At 36.5% G+C, this 18,156-nt stretch overlaps 1 protein-coding gene across 6 annotated transcripts in view; it reads right to left on the reverse strand.

Annotated features, from left to right (window-relative positions):
- Dscam2 (Down syndrome cell adhesion molecule 2) overlaps nt 1-7,856 on the reverse strand; it is a 187,999-nt gene extending 180,143 nt beyond the window's left edge. For 5 of the 6 annotated variants that reach the window (XM_087342473.1, XM_087342475.1, XM_087342476.1 and 2 more), the window contains exon 1: nt 7,485-7,855. In XM_087342473.1, the coding sequence (XP_087198599.1) occupies nt 7,485-7,602 (118 nt within the window). In that variant the 5' untranslated portion in view covers nt 7,603-7,855. Of the gene's footprint in view, nt 1-7,484 lie in introns of all 6 variants that reach the window. The other variant, XM_087342480.1, reaches the window with a different exon arrangement.
- Nucleotides 7,857-18,156: the final 10,300 nt, after the last annotated feature.

An 18,156-nucleotide genomic window follows, 5' to 3' on the forward strand; every position in this document is an offset into this window, starting at 1 on the left:
ATTAGAGTGTCACGTGGTTTGCGCAGTTGTGAACACAGTGCGTAATTTATCTGGCAGTGATATATTGCTCCATGTCAGCTGGATATTCATACATTTGTAATTTACCTTGTAAGTTTATTGAGTGCGGAATTTTTTGATCAACTGAGTGACTATCAGCTTCTCAAGAAGGAGTTTATTCAATGAATATACACCGCATCAGTAATTCTCCATTTTGTACTTACAGATTTGTACGATTCTCACTGTAAACAGCGATTATTTCTTAAACAGCGTTAACCAGATGATCTTTGTAATGGTGAAGTGCGGTGTTTTCTTTGTGGTACGGACTTAATTCTTAAATATTATCCATACGAGCTTCGGCTTTTAAAGGTTAATTAGCATTTAAACAGAAGGTGTTTTTTTAAGTTCTTTCAGCGACTACTTGTTTGTGATCGCTGTTTCAGTCACATCGAAGAGGATTCAGAACTACTCATTACTTGTCACTCTGTTCGTCGTCACTGACCACACTACATTTCAGTAATTTCCGGCATGCAATTGTCTATCAGTAGACAGGCAATTGAGTTCCACATACGAATTCTATTTTTGTTCGGTGTGCAACATTTTCCAATAAAAAGTAGTTTTATAAACGTAACAACGCTTTGGGAATTCAATTTCCTGCTCCCAATAATGTAACATTTTAAGAAGTATAAAATATAACATCCATAACTAGACTCATCAGTCAGCGCTGTGTATAACCCGTGGAATCTGGAAAGTGGCGTTAGGCTATGAACACGTATTGAGGTTGTTCGAGAACGGGGTTCTGAGGAGATTGTTTGGACCTGAGAGGGTTGGTTGGCACAAATATAATGTAGTGAAATCGTCATTATTCATATTGGACATCGCTGAAGCACCAAAGCTTTCTCTTGCATGCCTTATAATTCACAATTTATACTCATCTCATCTTATTCTGCGCTAAATAATCTGTTCATTTTACAGCGCTGTTAAATAACTTATTAACAAACCACACCCATATACTTATGAAGGTAACTGTAAGGGCCTTACATAGACGTCAGATCCCTATAATAAATCAATGATTACAGCTCTGTGAGTCACGAATCATTGAAGAAAACGCGTACCTAGCATGAAATGACATTTGTTCTACTTGCTCAGACTTCATATTGGCATATGAGTCACAGAGACTGAAGTGGAGGTAGTGATATTGAAGTTCGGAATTCAAATACGAGTTGAGTTCCGTAGTTTGACAAGTGAAAATACAGTGGAAGGGCTTGAAGTCTGAATACGTCTGTCAGTGGCAGACAGAAAAGAACTCAGACTTTGTTATGATGGAGAGGAATCATGCAGGATAAATGTTACGGCGAGATTTCGTTAAGATTTTAGAGGAAGTAAAAGATATTTCAAGTCTAGAATTTCTACATGATCCCCCAAATGCATACGAAGTCAGTAACAGTCTAGAACCCAAAACAATTCATTCGTTATTAGAAATAAAAATTTAAAAATTCAGTATTTAAATTAGCGCGTTATAAACTTTAAGTGTTATCCATGTTTAAAACAGAAGTTACTAAGTAAGATTTGAGCTTCTCACTGTGGTGAGTATAAGAGTGGCTGTTCTTTGGGATATTTCCCCCGTGTTGTCTGTTAGAAGTTTACCGACGTTTCTGAGGTGTTTGCAATCAGACTAGAAACGGCAACTGAATTTTTGTCGGAACGGAGAACCTATAACGTTTAACGTCTCATATTCCCCAAAGCAAAACTATAATGACGAGAAGGAAAAATTTAAAACTCAACAACGATTTGAAACCTGGACCCTGAGAATGAGTGAGAAGTAGCAAAGGCTTAAGAAGATGTTTGTTGAAAAGAGCAGTAAATATCATAACGGAAAAACAATTTATTTACGCTCCGACGACTCATTTGTTCGTCAGATATAAATAATTTGTGGCAATATTATGGTTTCATCACAGTATTTTAATGATTCAAGGTCACTGCACTCGTATTTTGATTTACAATTTCTGTCCCACTCAAGAGCCGCTGTTCTGTGGCGGCATAAAAATTATGTTACGCACGGATACTAAATATTTTTATAATTTTAAACATTCATCTCAGAGCAGTTTTGATGATTTTCATTGCGATGGGAAGCGTTTGATTACAGAAAGCTTGGATTTATAATGTGGTACTGAAGTCATATCGCAATTGGTGAATCTGATAATCATTTTCAATAAATTAAGAAATAGGAATATCGGACTTTACTTGCGTGTAAAACTAGTGTGAAAGTAGTTGGTCTCGTTAAAATATATTAAAACTAATCCCGTATTAGGGTCCGAAAAGCAAGTATTTTTCTTGTGAATTTCATGATTAGAATGATATTTTTAAAAAAATAAGTTCTTTTCATCATTGTTTGTTGACTTCGCGTTAGAATATATCATGAGGAAGATTAAAGAAAGAAAATACATTGCAATTGAACGGGAATTATCAGGGTCTGATCTGTGATGGTAATATTATGTATATTTATTGGAGAGAAACATAAGTGTCGAAAAAAATGCAAAGACTCCATTAGATTCTAGCAAGGTATGTGGTCCAGAAACAAACTCAAAGATAACTATGCCATATTCACAAACAGCACGACAGAAACATTCTGTAATAGTAATTAATAAATCTTTCGAAACTGGGAAGAATTTTCTGGCAAGTTAAATCAAGGAAGTGTTTCCTACCGTAAGCCACTTTAAACCATTACAAATTCTCACATCCTTTTACTTTAAGATCCGCTGTAATATCATCCTTTCAGTTACTCTTAAATATCTGACATAATTTCTTCCTGATATGATTTCTGGTTAAAATTTCATACTCTTTCTTTGTCCCTGCCATGAGTCAGTTCCACCTTCAGTCGAGAGATTTGCTTTCGGAGCAGATGGTTAGTTGAATGTTGTAGAAACCAGAAATTATAAATTTATTCGAAGGATCTTTCTGAAGTAGTCTTCACGCAGAAATTCAAAATAGGACTTTAATTACTTTGGCTGTGCAACCGACAGAAACAAAGTGTAAATGGAACTTCAAAAAGGAACTAATTTCTCTTAAATTGGTCTTCACGTTTTGTCTTTATCTTTCATAAGCCTGGACGTTTTAATATCAATATTTACTATAGCCTATAATTATAATTAACTACAGATTTCTTTGTAATTAATTTCATAAATTACATTTTATATATGCATATGATTTTTTATATAAAGCTTCATAATTCAGGAGTGTTAATCTTGTGTAGTCGAAGCTCGTCAAAATAATATTTACGAATGCAGACCGTACCGAAAAGAAAACACAGCACTTCACCATTATAAAGATCAACTGGTTAATGCTGTTTAAGAAAATAGCTCTTTAAACTGAGAATCATCCATTTGCAGTCTCATATTTAACAGAAAACCCAGGGTTTAAGTAAAACATTAAAGAGGTAAAATGAGAGCAACTGAATTTCTTTAAACAAAGTTAGGAATGGAATATAAATTTTTGTTTTGAAAGGTATCCCAGATGCTACTTTCAATTTCATTTCCCCCCCCCCTTCTTTTTATTCAATGGCTGTGGCGTGAAATATGTATGACAAAGTCTCGTATGTCTTGTTTCCGTGGTTTCGTTTGTTTCAGCGAGAAACTTTCTCTTTTCACCCTGCTTTCTAGCAGTATTTTTACACCCTTCGCGTCGTGTCCACTCTCTCTCTCCCATCATATTTCCTTTATTTATTACCGTATTTTTTCCTTCGATACGTAATTGATTACATTTCGATTTTCTGGAAAAGTAGAATTATAGGAATTTTTAACCTGTGTGCTGAGACGTACAAGTAGCTTAACCGCAGTCAATATTACAGAAATAATAAGTCCTGTAATTAGCACCGAATATTTTTCTGTAATTAATTTTAGAAATTTTATTTTCATCTACGTCTGTATCATTCAGCCATACTAAGGACTACATATATATATATATATATATATATATATATATATATATATACATATTGTCAGTACTGACGCTAGAAGACAATGTTTAATTTAATAGGTTCTGATATCATTAGGCAACTTTTAGAATTATGTTTAATATGGTGACAAAACCACTGAAATAATGTTACTGATAATGCTTTTATTGCACCTTTAAGTTGAAATAAGTGAGGAAGGAAGGAATATGAGAGAAATAGAGAAAGGAGGTTAAGAGACGAAAATGATAAAGCAATGGTAGGATGGGTTAAGGGATGTAAATGCGAAGTAAAATCATTTCTAGTTGAACGTCAACGGGCCTCTTTCGCTGGTAATCGTAATACATGTTGTCGTGGCTTTAGTGTGAATCGAGCCATGAAGGAATCTAGGCACAGTGAAAACTGAGGGGTGAGTAGCGACCTTAATATCAGAGCATCTATCATTCATCCGGGGGTTGAAGTGGCCCTTCACAGCGAGGCAGAGGAAACCTCGTTCGTTGTTAAAAACACTACAGGGGTAAGTTCGCTGATCCCTTAGTTCAAGACCATCTACTTCACTTGTGTTTGGTTGGTAGGCGTTTGAAATGCCTCTTTTTTTTACAGCGAAATACGGGAGTTTTAAAATCCCATTGGAATACCGGGAACTCTCAAGTGGATTATAGACAAGCTAAGCTAAGCCAAGCGGGAAATGCAAGTTTTAAAAATTAATTCGTAGTTATAAAACGTAAATGCAACCCAGAGATGGATGATTTTAAGGCATGTACAATAATTGTATATTCTCCTGAAACACTAATGGAAAATTCCCGTTGAAATTCAAGGGTCAGTTATTTCTTTCTTATTCCTATTATGTACTCCCATTATTCCTTCTCTTTATGATGTAACTGTTCTGAAATGTATAAATTGACGTATCAGAAGTTTGTGAGACTTAATTTGTTACAGTTTACTTTAATGAAATACCATAAAAAATTATGTTAAATTAGTTTTAATGACGATAGAGTTAATGTAATGTCCTTATGTGTTCGTTATCTGTGTAAACCATACGTTTTGCCTACAAAAAATGAGCATTAAATCTAATTAAGAACTCCAAATATAACAATTTGTTTATTTTAAACTTATGGCAACGTTTAATTCTTTGTCATTTTTACACATAATTTAGTTTCATAGTTTCACTGGACGTACTTGTGCCATTTTTCCACTCTCCAGCTGACTGTAGGCCTTTCCATTTTTACGTCATGTAGATTCGATTTACAAGAAGGATGTCCTTATTATAAATATATTAATTTAATGAATTGGGTGTTATATCACGTGGTATGGCAGATATTACCCGGCTTTTCAGTGGGTCATTTCCGAAACGTCAAACTACACGGCGCGACGTCTTAGAATTTTCATTTCAGCCATTTTCTATGTCTAATACTTTTTTTATCTCAACGTTCTGTTTTGGAAAGCATTTTAAGTTCGCTTAGAAAAGATTCCCTGTGATCATATTTTTTAGTTCTGGGGGTTACAGAGCTTTGTTTATGCACCAATGGCGTCACTGATTGATCTAACGCACTTGGTGGCTTCTTCTCATTACACTTTTAATCTCACTTAATTACCGTCGCGTTAGTCATTTCTTTGAGGAATGCCTTAACTTTAATTTCGTTTACCTTCAATCCTGATTGAAGAGGGCGTTCTTTTGAACAGGGCATTGTTTCTGAAAATGAGCTCCTCAACTGTTTTCATGTGCCCATAGAGGCTTCATCACTTTTAACATCGCTCTATATAAAATGGATAGAAATCTTTGTTATTAGTTTGCCATACTATTCCCCTTATAAGAATAGATAATTATGCTCCTGAACTTCGGTAAACTTTCTCATTTTTAGGGAAATGTATAAAGGCCAGAAGGTCTAATAACTTTAGCTATAGTCCTTATAATAAAATGCCTTTAAACTTTTATTCCACAACTGTGATTTAATTATAGCTGCAATGGATGGTTTCTTAAATTTTTAACGGTACATTAAGATAATATAAAATGGAACTTTCATCCGATTTAATTTCAAAATAACCTGCTTGTACCACACAGTCTTCGTATATGATAAAAAATTGACGTGTTTTTTGAAGTGCAAAATGGCATAAAACTGTACTCTGTGGCAATCTTCCCGATTCGGTTACTAGATGGCGATAGTGAATTTTGTACTCTTTAATGTCTGTATACGGCTGGGATATACAGCTCCCGGTCCGCGAGCCGAAGCCAACCCGCGTGAAGTTGTACAGTTTTTTAAACACACGACTGTACTCTACTTAGTTGTAAAATATCAAGTTTTTTTTTACGTTTTTAACACTGGAACATCTGTATCTAAAGTCAATCATTGCACTAGCCTCTATTTCTAATTTCGGGGCTTTTGTTTTCAATTACTGGTAATACATTATGATGCCAGTGGCATTTAAAAAGTGTACGTTTCTTGGACTCTCAGTAATTGTGTTGTGAATATACCGAGACAAATTTACCTTTCAAATAATTTGTTGTCCAGAATAAAATTCTGTGAAACTTTTTTCTTCCAGAATAGCATCCAGTTACGTTTGTTATAATACCGGGTGTCCGTAAATTAGCGGACTATTTGAAGGGGGTTAACTATTTATTTCTAACACATACGAAAAACTTGCTCACTAAAAACAGTCGCACATAATTCAGATTTTTTCGCATGTGGTCATCGAAGTTCATACATACGTTTTTCTTTTCACTTGTTGTAAATAAATAATCTTCTTGTCGTCTTCTAATTTATGGACACCCTAAGTACTTTAGAAATAGATAAATAAACATGCACATAAGTATATGGATATGTTAATAAATAAATATGTTTATAGGTAGAACGAAAAGTCATAAGCTCTATTGGATATTTAATATCAACTTCATAGTTTTACGCAGACCACTCTGTATATTCATGTTCTATAAGTTGCATAGAATATGAAGGTATCCTAAGTCATCCTAGTAAATCATTATGTGACACAAGTGTTGTAGCTAATGGATTAGTGCACTTGGTGTTTATTCGGAAGCTACCGGGTTCGAATACCCGTATATTGTTGTAGAAAGTAAGCATTTTTTGACAAAACTGTTAGTTTTAAATATGTTATAACTTCCTGCTGTAAAAAGTACAGATTTGCTGAGAGGTTTATTTCAAACGTAATACAGAGTCTAGATTTTTGTTTCGAATATTTATTGTTCATACAGAACATTTATTTGTCAAAAAGTGTGGTACGTATAATTTAATACTAATGAAAATAGAACTTTTATTGCCCATCTATAGAATTCAATATCACTTCAGTTTGAGAATCACTTTTTAATAAATGTTTCATCTTTGTGAATAAAGGCATCGACAACAATGAACAAAACAGTTCTGAGCTTTTTTGCGCATTTTCCGTGAGACAACCTTTTACAGACATAAATAATGACAGCTTGGGTTACAACAATGTGACAATCTTAGTAAGGTAATTCAACACATAACCTAAAATTATAGCCATTGTATACAATTATGTGATTTATAAAGTGGAAGAAACTTACCCGCTAGAAAAACAAAGCAGCTTAACCACGTGACATGACGATCCATATTCCAGTTAATTCTCTTCTTGTTATGTGTAGTAGTTGTCTGTTTTGTTCTGTTTGTGTTTATCAATGTCATTGTTTTATTGCAAAATTAGTAGATACTAATTTTAGGCTTAGTACAGCTTTATACAGATGTTTTGAAATGTTTGTCCAATATTTATAGATCAAGATAATTATGTTATAACGATGGCGTTTCTGCAGGGGTACAACAAGGACGAATGTCAGGTAAGACGACGCTTAGACCGCAAGATCGCGTATGATGACGGCTTAAAAGGGGCAGTCCCCTCACTGCAGTAACCGACCTACTCGCGACTGACCCTCGGAGACACTGTGCAGGACTTTCGTTGCTGGCTACTGTCGGCATGGTCCCCCTACCCTACCCACTGTTCGTAGTATATAGTACGTCGGGCCTGCGCGTCGCGGCACGTATAGACGCTTAACGTCTCGACGCTGATAGAGAGTCACATCCCTGCAGTGTCTAGGGACGGGGCGGGGTGGTGAATGGGTTGAACCTCTTAAAAGCTCCTCGTGGCCCTTCGTGCACCACCGTAGCAAAGAATTACTTAACTGTTTAATAATTAAAAGTACACCGATGCATCCTGGGTAATAGGACAGTAGAACTAACCCAGTAATCACTGAACACAACTTACGTTAATCCGTATCACAGAACGGTACCTACAGGGCACCTCATAAGTCGCTTCACAAAAAAAAGTTTTAGACGTTATTTTCAGTTTCATTTTAGTGCTTCTAAACCGTGGTAACCACAAAAAATTATTTTGTTTGGGAGTATTAGTTCATTATATTTATTTTTATTCATTTAAATTAATTATTTCGTTGACGTCATGGGTGGGTACGGTCTAGGTAAAGCGGCTTATGAGATATTTCTACTTTTATAGAGCCCATCACTGTACATATTTTTCTCTGACGGTAAGCTAGTAAGCCGTATCTTGTTTACCTTTTTATATCTGTGTCATTATTTCTACATCCTGTTATAAAATGGATTTCAGTGAGGATAGCGTTCAGCTCGCTTATTTAGCTTCAGAGAGTTATTATATTAAATAACATGTTTAATTAAAAAGATAATTAAAAATCTAATCAAAATCGTGTTTGTTTCGAAACTGGCATAGTTTCTGTTTACACGAGTAAAAATCGAAAAATAGTCATCACTTGCCCCACCAATCTATGTAAACTGATAGCAGAATTTCAGTTATGACATAAATAAACTTTCGAAGCTCAGGACAGTCGTTTTAAACTAGGGACAACATTTACAGACATTCCTGTTGCAATATTATATAACGGTAATGAACTACGTAGCAGAATCCTTAGGGATAAGCTAATATTCCCTCAGTTGGTCAAGAAATTCCCCGCCTCTAATGTAACTGGAAGATATTTCTGTCCTGAGCCAGATGAATTTTTTCCACGCCTTGAAAAACTTTTCTGGAAGGTCCATTTTAGTAATATCCATTTGTGTTTACTTATTTCAGTTGGTATTTTTCCTTTAGATTTTTCTACTAAAATTGTGTGCCATCTTTTCATACCTCTATGCATTTTACATACCACGTTCTTTTTTATCCTAAATTTTATTATTCTAATAATATTTGGCGAAGGGCACAAAACTCGAGGAAATCATAACTTATAGTTTTGCGTCCCAATATTATTTCTTCTATCTCAGAATTAAATATTTTCTTCGGCATTCTGTTCTCAGACTATACTCGAAACTTTATATAAAACGTAAAATGCTCACTTCAGAAATGGGAGTCGTCGAATGCAGATGATACAGAACTGCTACCAAATAAGCATACGATTAAGCAGAGAGAGAGAGAAAGAGGAAATTGGTGGGGGAGAAGTGAGAGACACTTCGATATCTGGGGGGGAGAAAGAGCATCATATAGCTAGAAGGTCCCCAGGCAATGCCCGCTCGTCCTTCTGTTAAGGATAAAGTAAGAGTGAAGGCGTTAGTGTGATGATTGGCATAAAAGACGGAATTTTGAAATTTTGTATTAGAGAAAGCTGAGACTATTAATTTGGAAGTTTAATACATAATTTAGAAGTTCCTACTGAGGGGAGCGGAGTAAATTTTGACGGCGTTAAGGGGTGGTAAATTTTGATTAATTTAAATCGGGAGGGCTGCATGAGAAGCTTGCAGTGGCAACTTGGAACTTGGGAACCATCTCAGCATTTGCTTGAAGACAGAGGAAAACCAAGGAAAACCTGTGTCGAGATGGCCGGTGGCAGGACCTTCCGGGTGCGCACTGACTACTAGCCAGCGGTCCGGCAGACAAAAGAGGAATTTGTACGGCCCCTAGGTTTCCCTAACTTGTGCCATGGGCTTTATTGATAAAGTCAGGTACATCTTGTGCAATAATACAACATAAGATGATGAATGCAGGTCATCCGTGTTTCCATGGTCTTCTTCAGCTGATGGTTTCGTGGTCTGGTCCATGGCAGGAGTTCCGCTGGAGCGTCCTCCGATGAACGGCTGGCTAAAATGAGTAGGGTTTTGCCCAAAATGGACTTTACTTTATTTGAATATGTGTAATTTGTAGAGTATGTGTAGGGCCCGCGGTCGCTGGTATTTATCGTAAATGGGGTCATATTGACCTAATTGCCTAATTATACGATTAAGCCAAATATCAGAGGATATTTAAGAATTTAACCCGTACCGCAAAGAAAACACCGCACTTCACCATTACAAAGATCAGATGGTTAACGCTGTTTAAGGAAATAATCAATGTTTGTTCTGAGAATCATATGAAACCTGTGGAAACAGTCTGCAGGCAACAAGCTGAATTATTCAGTATTAAAGGAGATGGTACGTATAATAATTACTGTATTTTAAACTGTTAATTGATGTAGGGGATACGCTAATGTAAACCTCAAAGTTTGAGACCATCTGTCAGTGCGTATAAACACAAGGCCATCGTATTAATAAACACAGCAAGCAATCCAGAACCTGATCTTAATTTTTTTTTGAACAGCATTCATTGTCTATCCGAGTTTAAATTCTGAATGAATATAAATAGCACAGAATCAGCAGCCAGAAGCCAAGGGCTCGTTGAAGTGTATTTTCTTTGACAAAAACGCAGTAAATTTGTTGCCTCGAATACGTAGGCCTACTGCGCAAGTCTCTTTCTGCTTGTCTTTTCAATACAGCTCACTGAACGCCCACACCAGCTGACACGCATTCATAAACCCCGGATTATTATTCCATGAAATCCTCGTTCGCCTTGCTTTAGGCATAAAAATGTTATTTCCACGATTCCCCGCTGGAATATTCAATTTAAATGAAAATATACTCGTTACGGGAAAGATGGAAAATGCATTTCTTTGTAAGTACAGGATTATTAATGTCGGATCGTAGTGAATGTTAATAATTCCTGTAAGCTACTAACCCTCTTACGCAAGAAGACCGTCTAAATTACCATCCTGACCCCTGAAGATGGAAGCGGTACGCTCCTTTAAAACGTTGGTATCTGTCTTCAAATCGACTACAACTCTGAAGAACATCGTTCACATCTTTAGGTCCGTGAGAAAACCACAAATCTCATACAGCTCATTCGTTACTTTATAAAATAATATTTTACCATGTTCTGAGCATAATTTAGCTCGCTATTGGCCTAGTTTGTTGGTAGACTTTTAATTTGTTACTTCGTATTATAGCGCATGTCCTTCGGCAATTTATATAATTGAGTTTCATAATTAAATATTGAACGTGGGCTGTAGCGGTTTCCTGAATATTTTTCATAATCAAGCCATGTCGCCATGACAACAGGCACAGGAGTCCATGCAGCGAGGGCCATCATTTCAGCGTCTCTTAAATCAGTACGACTGCAAATATACAACGATAAAATTTATTATTTTTTTTGATTTAAGTTAACGGGAAGAGTATATTAATAGAATATATCTTACGATCTTTACAAAAATGGGTTCAAAGTATCGTATACCTTACCAATAATGTTCTGGTCCGGAGCAGAATTACGTTATATGATTCAAGTGTACATAATCTGCAGATAGTTAGAATCTACGCTTTGTCCACACGGTTCATTTGTGGTTCTTGTATGATTCTCAGAATAAACATCGATTATTTCCTTAAATAGAGTCAACCATTTGATCTTTGTAATGGTGAAGAGTTGTGTTTTATTCGAGGTACGGACTGGATTCTTAAATATTATTCAGACGAACTATGATTCTCAGAATAAACAGCGATTAATTCCTTAAACAGCGTTAACCAGTTGATCTTTGTAATGGTGAAGTGTGTTGTTTTCTTTGCGGTACGGACTGAATTATTAAATATTATTCAGACGAACTATGATTCTCGGAACAAACAGCGATTATTTCCTTAAACAGGATTAACCAGTTGATCTTTTTAATGGAAAAGTGTTGTGTTTTCTCTGCGGTTCGGACTGAATTCTTAAATATTATTCAGACGAACTATGATTCTCACTATAAACAGCGTTTTTTTTCTTACACGGCATTGACGTTTTGACCGTTGTCATGGAAACGTTGGTATTTTTTAGATAAAAACTGAATTTCTATACACTAATTATTTAGATGACCTTGGACAACAAGGGTTGATAAGTTGATCTGCATTTTGTTAGACATTGGACAAGGGATAGATAAATCATAAGACGGAATTTCATTACGTATAAATAATAGTAACACTGTCGCTTTATCTCTCACTACTGTCCACAAGTTGGATTGTTGTTTGTCGTTCGTCCTTTGTTCTGTTGATGTTACCTGTCTCATTGTATCCCTGGTAATGGCTGTCGGCAAGATAAAGTACTCCCCTCCCACTGTTACCCTCATTTCGCCGTCGCTTCGTATAACACGTGCCGCGTCGACAGGAGACACTCGGCTAGTGGACGTGGGTGTCCATTTATCCGCGAAAACACAACAATCCAGTAAATACATCTTCGATAATATCGTATATATTGTATATTTGTAACACAATTGTATGGGCGCCGTGTAAAATGAATATTTAGACAACCTTTTCATGGCGATGAGGGATACCATTAGAGTTATCCATATGAAATATCATGTGCCAGTTAACCCTCTGAAACCAAAGCTCATTTAAATTTCTTTTAATAACTCAGTCCGTACCGCGAAGTAAACACAACTCTTCACCATTACAAAGATCAACTGGTTAACGCTGTTTAAGGAAATAATCGCTGTTTAGAGCCGGAATCATAGTTCGTCTGAATAATATACAAAAACTTAGTCCGTACCGAAAAGAAAACACCACACTTCACCATTACAAATGTCAACTGGTTAACGCTGTTTAAGAAAATAATCGATGTTAACAGTGAGATTCATAACAAATACATAAATACGAAAGGAAGAGTTGTTGGCTGTTAAATCAGATGGTATATATGTTTACCACTGGGATTTAAAGAGTTGATAATTTTACGTATTTTTTTCACATGAAACATTTTTAACAACTCTATTAAGAATGCAAACATGTTAATGGCAAGATATTCTGAAATTTTATCGGACAGAACTAGAGCCGATGACTTTAATCGTTTAATTTAATCCGGGCGAGTACGAACCTTTTGGATAAGCTATGAATTTACCTCCCAGATCTTTCCAAACTCGACAGACGTAGCAAAATATTTTAATATCATGAAACATTAAATAGCTTTATTATTTGATTTTTGCGATCCTCCAAGTCTGCTCCTTTCTCATTATACTACATGCCTTACACAATCTGTAGTTGTGGTTTCGGCTTCGAGCGGGCTGCATACCCAGGTGTTGGCAGGGGTATGCGCTGTTTTAGAGCGTGGGCGGTAGAGGAAAATGGACATTTCAGTATTTATTGTTTGTGGGTCGAATGGAGGGGAAGCTCCTCGTACATCGTTCCCGTGTAAGCCTCTTTGACAATTACGGAGAGAGCTATATTGGTTATCAATATGGCAGCGTTTCTGCAATAAATACAGAGGCCGGACGTTGTACACATGCTCTTACTTAATTACTGATGTGAAGGCATTTCTGTAACACGTATATACGATTCAGAACTCTGGTATAATTATGTTCTTATTAATTATTGATAATAATGCGAGTGCAATTATCTCCAGAACACGATGCTACATTATAATAATTTACTCTTGGACAAACATTAAGGAATTTATTGGGTTGATTATTTGGAGCAGAAGATTAAAATAACGATATTTTAGATTCGCTGCTGTTTCCGATTGACGACGTTTTCACATGTGCGTTTGTAACAACGTGATCGTTTGTCGGGGGCTCCGCGCTGAGCGTTTGTGGAAGTAGAGATGGTCGAAATGCAGTTATCAGGCTCGTCCTAACTCCTCCAGACAGGTCCCCGCCACACGAACAGAAGAGTACTCGAAAGTACTCAGAAGTGACGATTGATAAACGCTACAAAGGGCAGAATTTGAATTATTTATGTCATTCATTGCAAAAAGATGAATTGACACGAACGAACTAGAATAGTGAGTTAATGTCTAAAGCGTTTTCTGGTCAAAGCCTCTTAAAGACCGAAGCATAAATAAAATTTGCAAAATTACACCCAATGCAGATTTTCTGAAAATCACAGATCCAAGAGTAAAATCGAGAAAATCCATAATTGGAATGGAATTAATGTTGGGAGGATAATATTAAAGTGTATTTAGGAGCAGTAAGGTATCTGTGTGTGCGATGGACTGGACTTAACTGGCTCAGTGTAGGACCAATAGCATGCTCTTACAAAACCTGTAACAGCAGTTATTTAACCAGCTCATATACTGCCTAATGAAATTAGCGAAAAAGATTTTTTTTCTTATTATTTTATAACACCTAGATATATTCAATTTCTGACAGATTATTTTAATCAAATGTGGATCAACTAATTTTTCCCTTCAAAGCCATTTTATTTTCTACTTTATGCCCTTGAGTGTTTCCCCGTTTCAACCTATACTGAACACCCTGTACATAAAGGGCCGGCCGGGTGTGATAGTGTCCTTGACAGGGCCATATAGTTGCTTAATACTGTCCTGTAATTATTTCGTGTTTCCATGAAGCTTCTACTGCACTCCGATTAATTTAGAAAGTATTATTTATGTGTCTGGAGCCGGGACACGTCACGTTGTCACGCGAGTAATTGAATCGGGGTGAGAAACAAAACCAGTTCACACTGCGTACTGCTCCGAACCTAATGAGTGTAAAATTACAGGTTTGTCGGAGCACGCTGCCAAATAATTGTTTTCAGTGATTACTGATTAGCATATTATCGGAAAACGTTTATCTGCAATGCAAGGTATAACTGCTGGGTGCTCAGAGAAAACTTTGCAGGTATACTTTGTGTCTGATATAGAGGCAGTCCCGTAATTTCATGGTTACAGGATAACTGTTATTTGGCTAAGTACTTAAAAATGTAATAAGGGAAATGTTGCTAGAAATCACGTGTTTCCATCATCAAGTGGTGGGATTTTTTATTGTTTCTGATGTTAAGTGTGTAGTATAGTAACGGCTCGATTTGTTTTAAAAAAAATAACATTTTATATTGAGAACACGTGATAAGTAAGAACATTTTCCTCTTTACATTTTTCCGTATTTTTCCAAATAACAGAGTTCTCCTGTGGCGTGGAATTTATGGGACACTCGGTATGTAGGTACACAACTCTTATGTGTAGACAATTGTACGGGACGGTGGTTCACATGAGGCTGAACCTGGGAATTACTGACCGTGAAGATGTCAGAAGGAGAGAAGATACCACGGATGACTAACAATACGCACACAGGTCAGCTGGCTAGGGTCGCCAATGACCGAAGACCTTGTTCGTTACGAGAGAATCGAATCAGATTCGTAGTTTCGGACAAACGCGCACTAAACTGAATAAGCAGGAGTTAAAAATAATGAGACACTCTGGCAGACTAATACTAGGGTAGGAAAATCTAGAGGTTAAACACCCATAAAACCAGTGTTCGTCATTGCGCACGATCCTGAACCATTTAAATCCAAATGATAACTATGTGTACCACCTGCTTTAATAACCTGGACACTCTGAATTTTTCCCACAGAGTTCATTTATGGCTTTCTTGTGATTATTGTGTTCACAGACTGGAAAGAAACCATAAGAGAATCCTATGTTACATTTAGAGAAGTTGCCTTCGGGATATTGGGTGCTGAGGGAAGGGTGTGAAGGGATTATTACAAAGAGTGTAAAACGTAGTTGAGGACGGCGGACCATCATTTCCTACCAAAAAATTAGAAATTACCAGAGGTGCTTAACCCATATTCATCCCGAAACAATAAATATTAGTTCCTTGTTTTTAAAGTAATTTTGGGCTATTTTTTTATCATAAGCCATTTCGAGAGCTGAATTTTTCATTCGTATGCAAGACACTTTATTAAAGTAAAATTTGTGACAGAAAAGTAGCACAATGAAAGAGACACGAGGCGGTAGAATGAGAATCGATGCGAAACGGGAGGCCCTAAGTAATTGAAGCAATTTTTCCTAACCAAGCAGAGGAGGCAACGTCTCGTACTAGGCTACACGTAGACGTTACTCTGGACTAGTGATAAGCGTTTCGAAGTACAGTGAAATAGAATTACTTTAGTTGGTTATGAAATACGTTCCGGTTTGTTTTCATAGACCCAACGCGTGTACCATTTTATAGTCACAATTTGTTAAGTGTGGAATTTACGGTTTGGTTGGGGGAGGGGATAAGGAGTGAAAAGTTGTGTCAGCTATGATTAACAATAATCCGAAATACGCTCAAATGACTTAAAATAATTGTTTTCCAATCATCTAAAATACATTACATTAAGTTCAAACCGACTTTATGTGTTTAGAAACGGAAATCGGGTTTCTGAACCTCTTCAGTCTGACGTCACACTGACTAGAGCATAATTCGTATTCCACAACACCCAGGAAACGTATTATTTTTGTAAGTGAAGATGCATCTGTGGGCATGTTATTCTTGTGCTCTCAGTGTTGGTATTCCTGGTGGTAAGTACGCGTGAACCTGTAAGTAGATGCCAACGTTTCGGGCAAACATACTGCTGCCATCTTCGGGTAGTATTTTCCTCAGAGATATTGGTATCTCCCTGCAATTCCATGCGACGTTACAACCCAGAAGTCAAATTTGAGCAACTTTATCGATTGAGAATTTCATGATTTCTACGTGTACCAGTCGATACTGTATAAATTACTTAGTTGGAACATCGTCATTAAATAACAGAAGACGAACTCAGTCATCATATAAGGCGTATTGAATGAGTCGTTTATGTTTTTGTGTTGTGTTTTAGATATATTCGGAAATAATCAGAGAGACAGTAATGATTCAATAACGGAATTTGATAAATTATTAAGCTTGCCCACACATTTATTTTTTGGTGTAGTTAGTTGTGATATTGTATTTCCTAAGAAACAAAGTTTCTACTTCAGAACTCCATTAAGCGTTTGGTGTGCGCCTAGCTTTTTTATAACCCTCGTTCCTGTTCCTGTTATCGACGCCAAATACATGAGAATTTTTATCTTCCAAACTCCTAGTCAAAATCAAAAAAACCAAAAAAAAATTCACAAAAATTTATTAGGTTGATCAAATGAACGGAAATTATTAAAAAGACCGGGCATGCATCATGCATCGGAAAGAATAAGTGACTACAAAATTTTATGAAGTATCAGCTGAAGAAATACTTGGAAGACGAGGCTAGATGAGAAGATATTAAAATAGGTCTTTGAGAAATAAGACTCGGGGTGTTTTAGGATGGCGTCTGATGGGTTTATAATGAGCACAGTAATGAACCTGGAGATTCCAGAAGAGAATTTTTGTGGGCGAGGGGTGAAGTAACTATCAACATTCCTAGAGGGTAATGTATTCAGCGTTCAGTTTAGCAGATGTCAAAGCGTCTGGTACGACAGGCCATATCATTTGCTCTGTTATATTTTTACAATAAACAGTAAGAATGTTACTGTATGCTCTGTTTTTTGTAGAGGTAGAAGGCGCCTATCCGAAATTCCGACCTTTAGTCTCTGAGTAGTACCGCATGGAGTCAGACCAAGTGATATTATGTGGGAAATGCGGAGAGCGAGACCAATGTCAGAGACTTATGAATGTGTCCACAGGACCGCGTCGGCTACTTCCTTTGGTTTAGACCAGTAGTATTCAACCTGGGGTACGCGTACCCCCGGGGGTACGCGAAGACATCTTAGGGAGTACGTGAAATTTAAAAAAATATATATATTATTTTATGATAAACACTGAATAATCAGTAATGTAATTTAATTAATTTATTTTAGATGCAGATTATATACTATGTATAACTTGAATTATACACAAATAACTTTTGGGGTACAAAGCTGAAGAGAAATTATATTTGGGGGTATGCGAACAAAAAGGGTTGAATACCACTGGTCTAGACCGTAGGTTTCTAACAGTGGTCCGCGCATTGGGGCTGGTCGGCTACACAGGCAAACTATAGTCAGTTGTCAGAGCAACGATGTGTTAATGCTGTTTAATTAATTAATCGCTGTTTACACTGTGAGCTATAGAAAATATAAAGAAGTCAGATGTGTAGATTGTTTGGTTGGTGGGATAAATATGTGACCCTAGGCTTGCAAAGGGTTTATTTTCTTAGTGGAAATTGTAATTTAATTTCTGTCAGGGACGGGGAATATTTCACTACAGC

Source organism: Zootermopsis nevadensis, unplaced genomic scaffold (assembly GCF_977971745.1).
Source record: "Zootermopsis nevadensis isolate Lab colony 2312 unplaced genomic scaffold, Znev_1.0 Znev_ptg000003l, whole genome shotgun sequence".
Classification (NCBI taxonomy): domain Eukaryota; kingdom Metazoa; phylum Arthropoda; class Insecta; order Blattodea; family Termopsidae; genus Zootermopsis; species Zootermopsis nevadensis.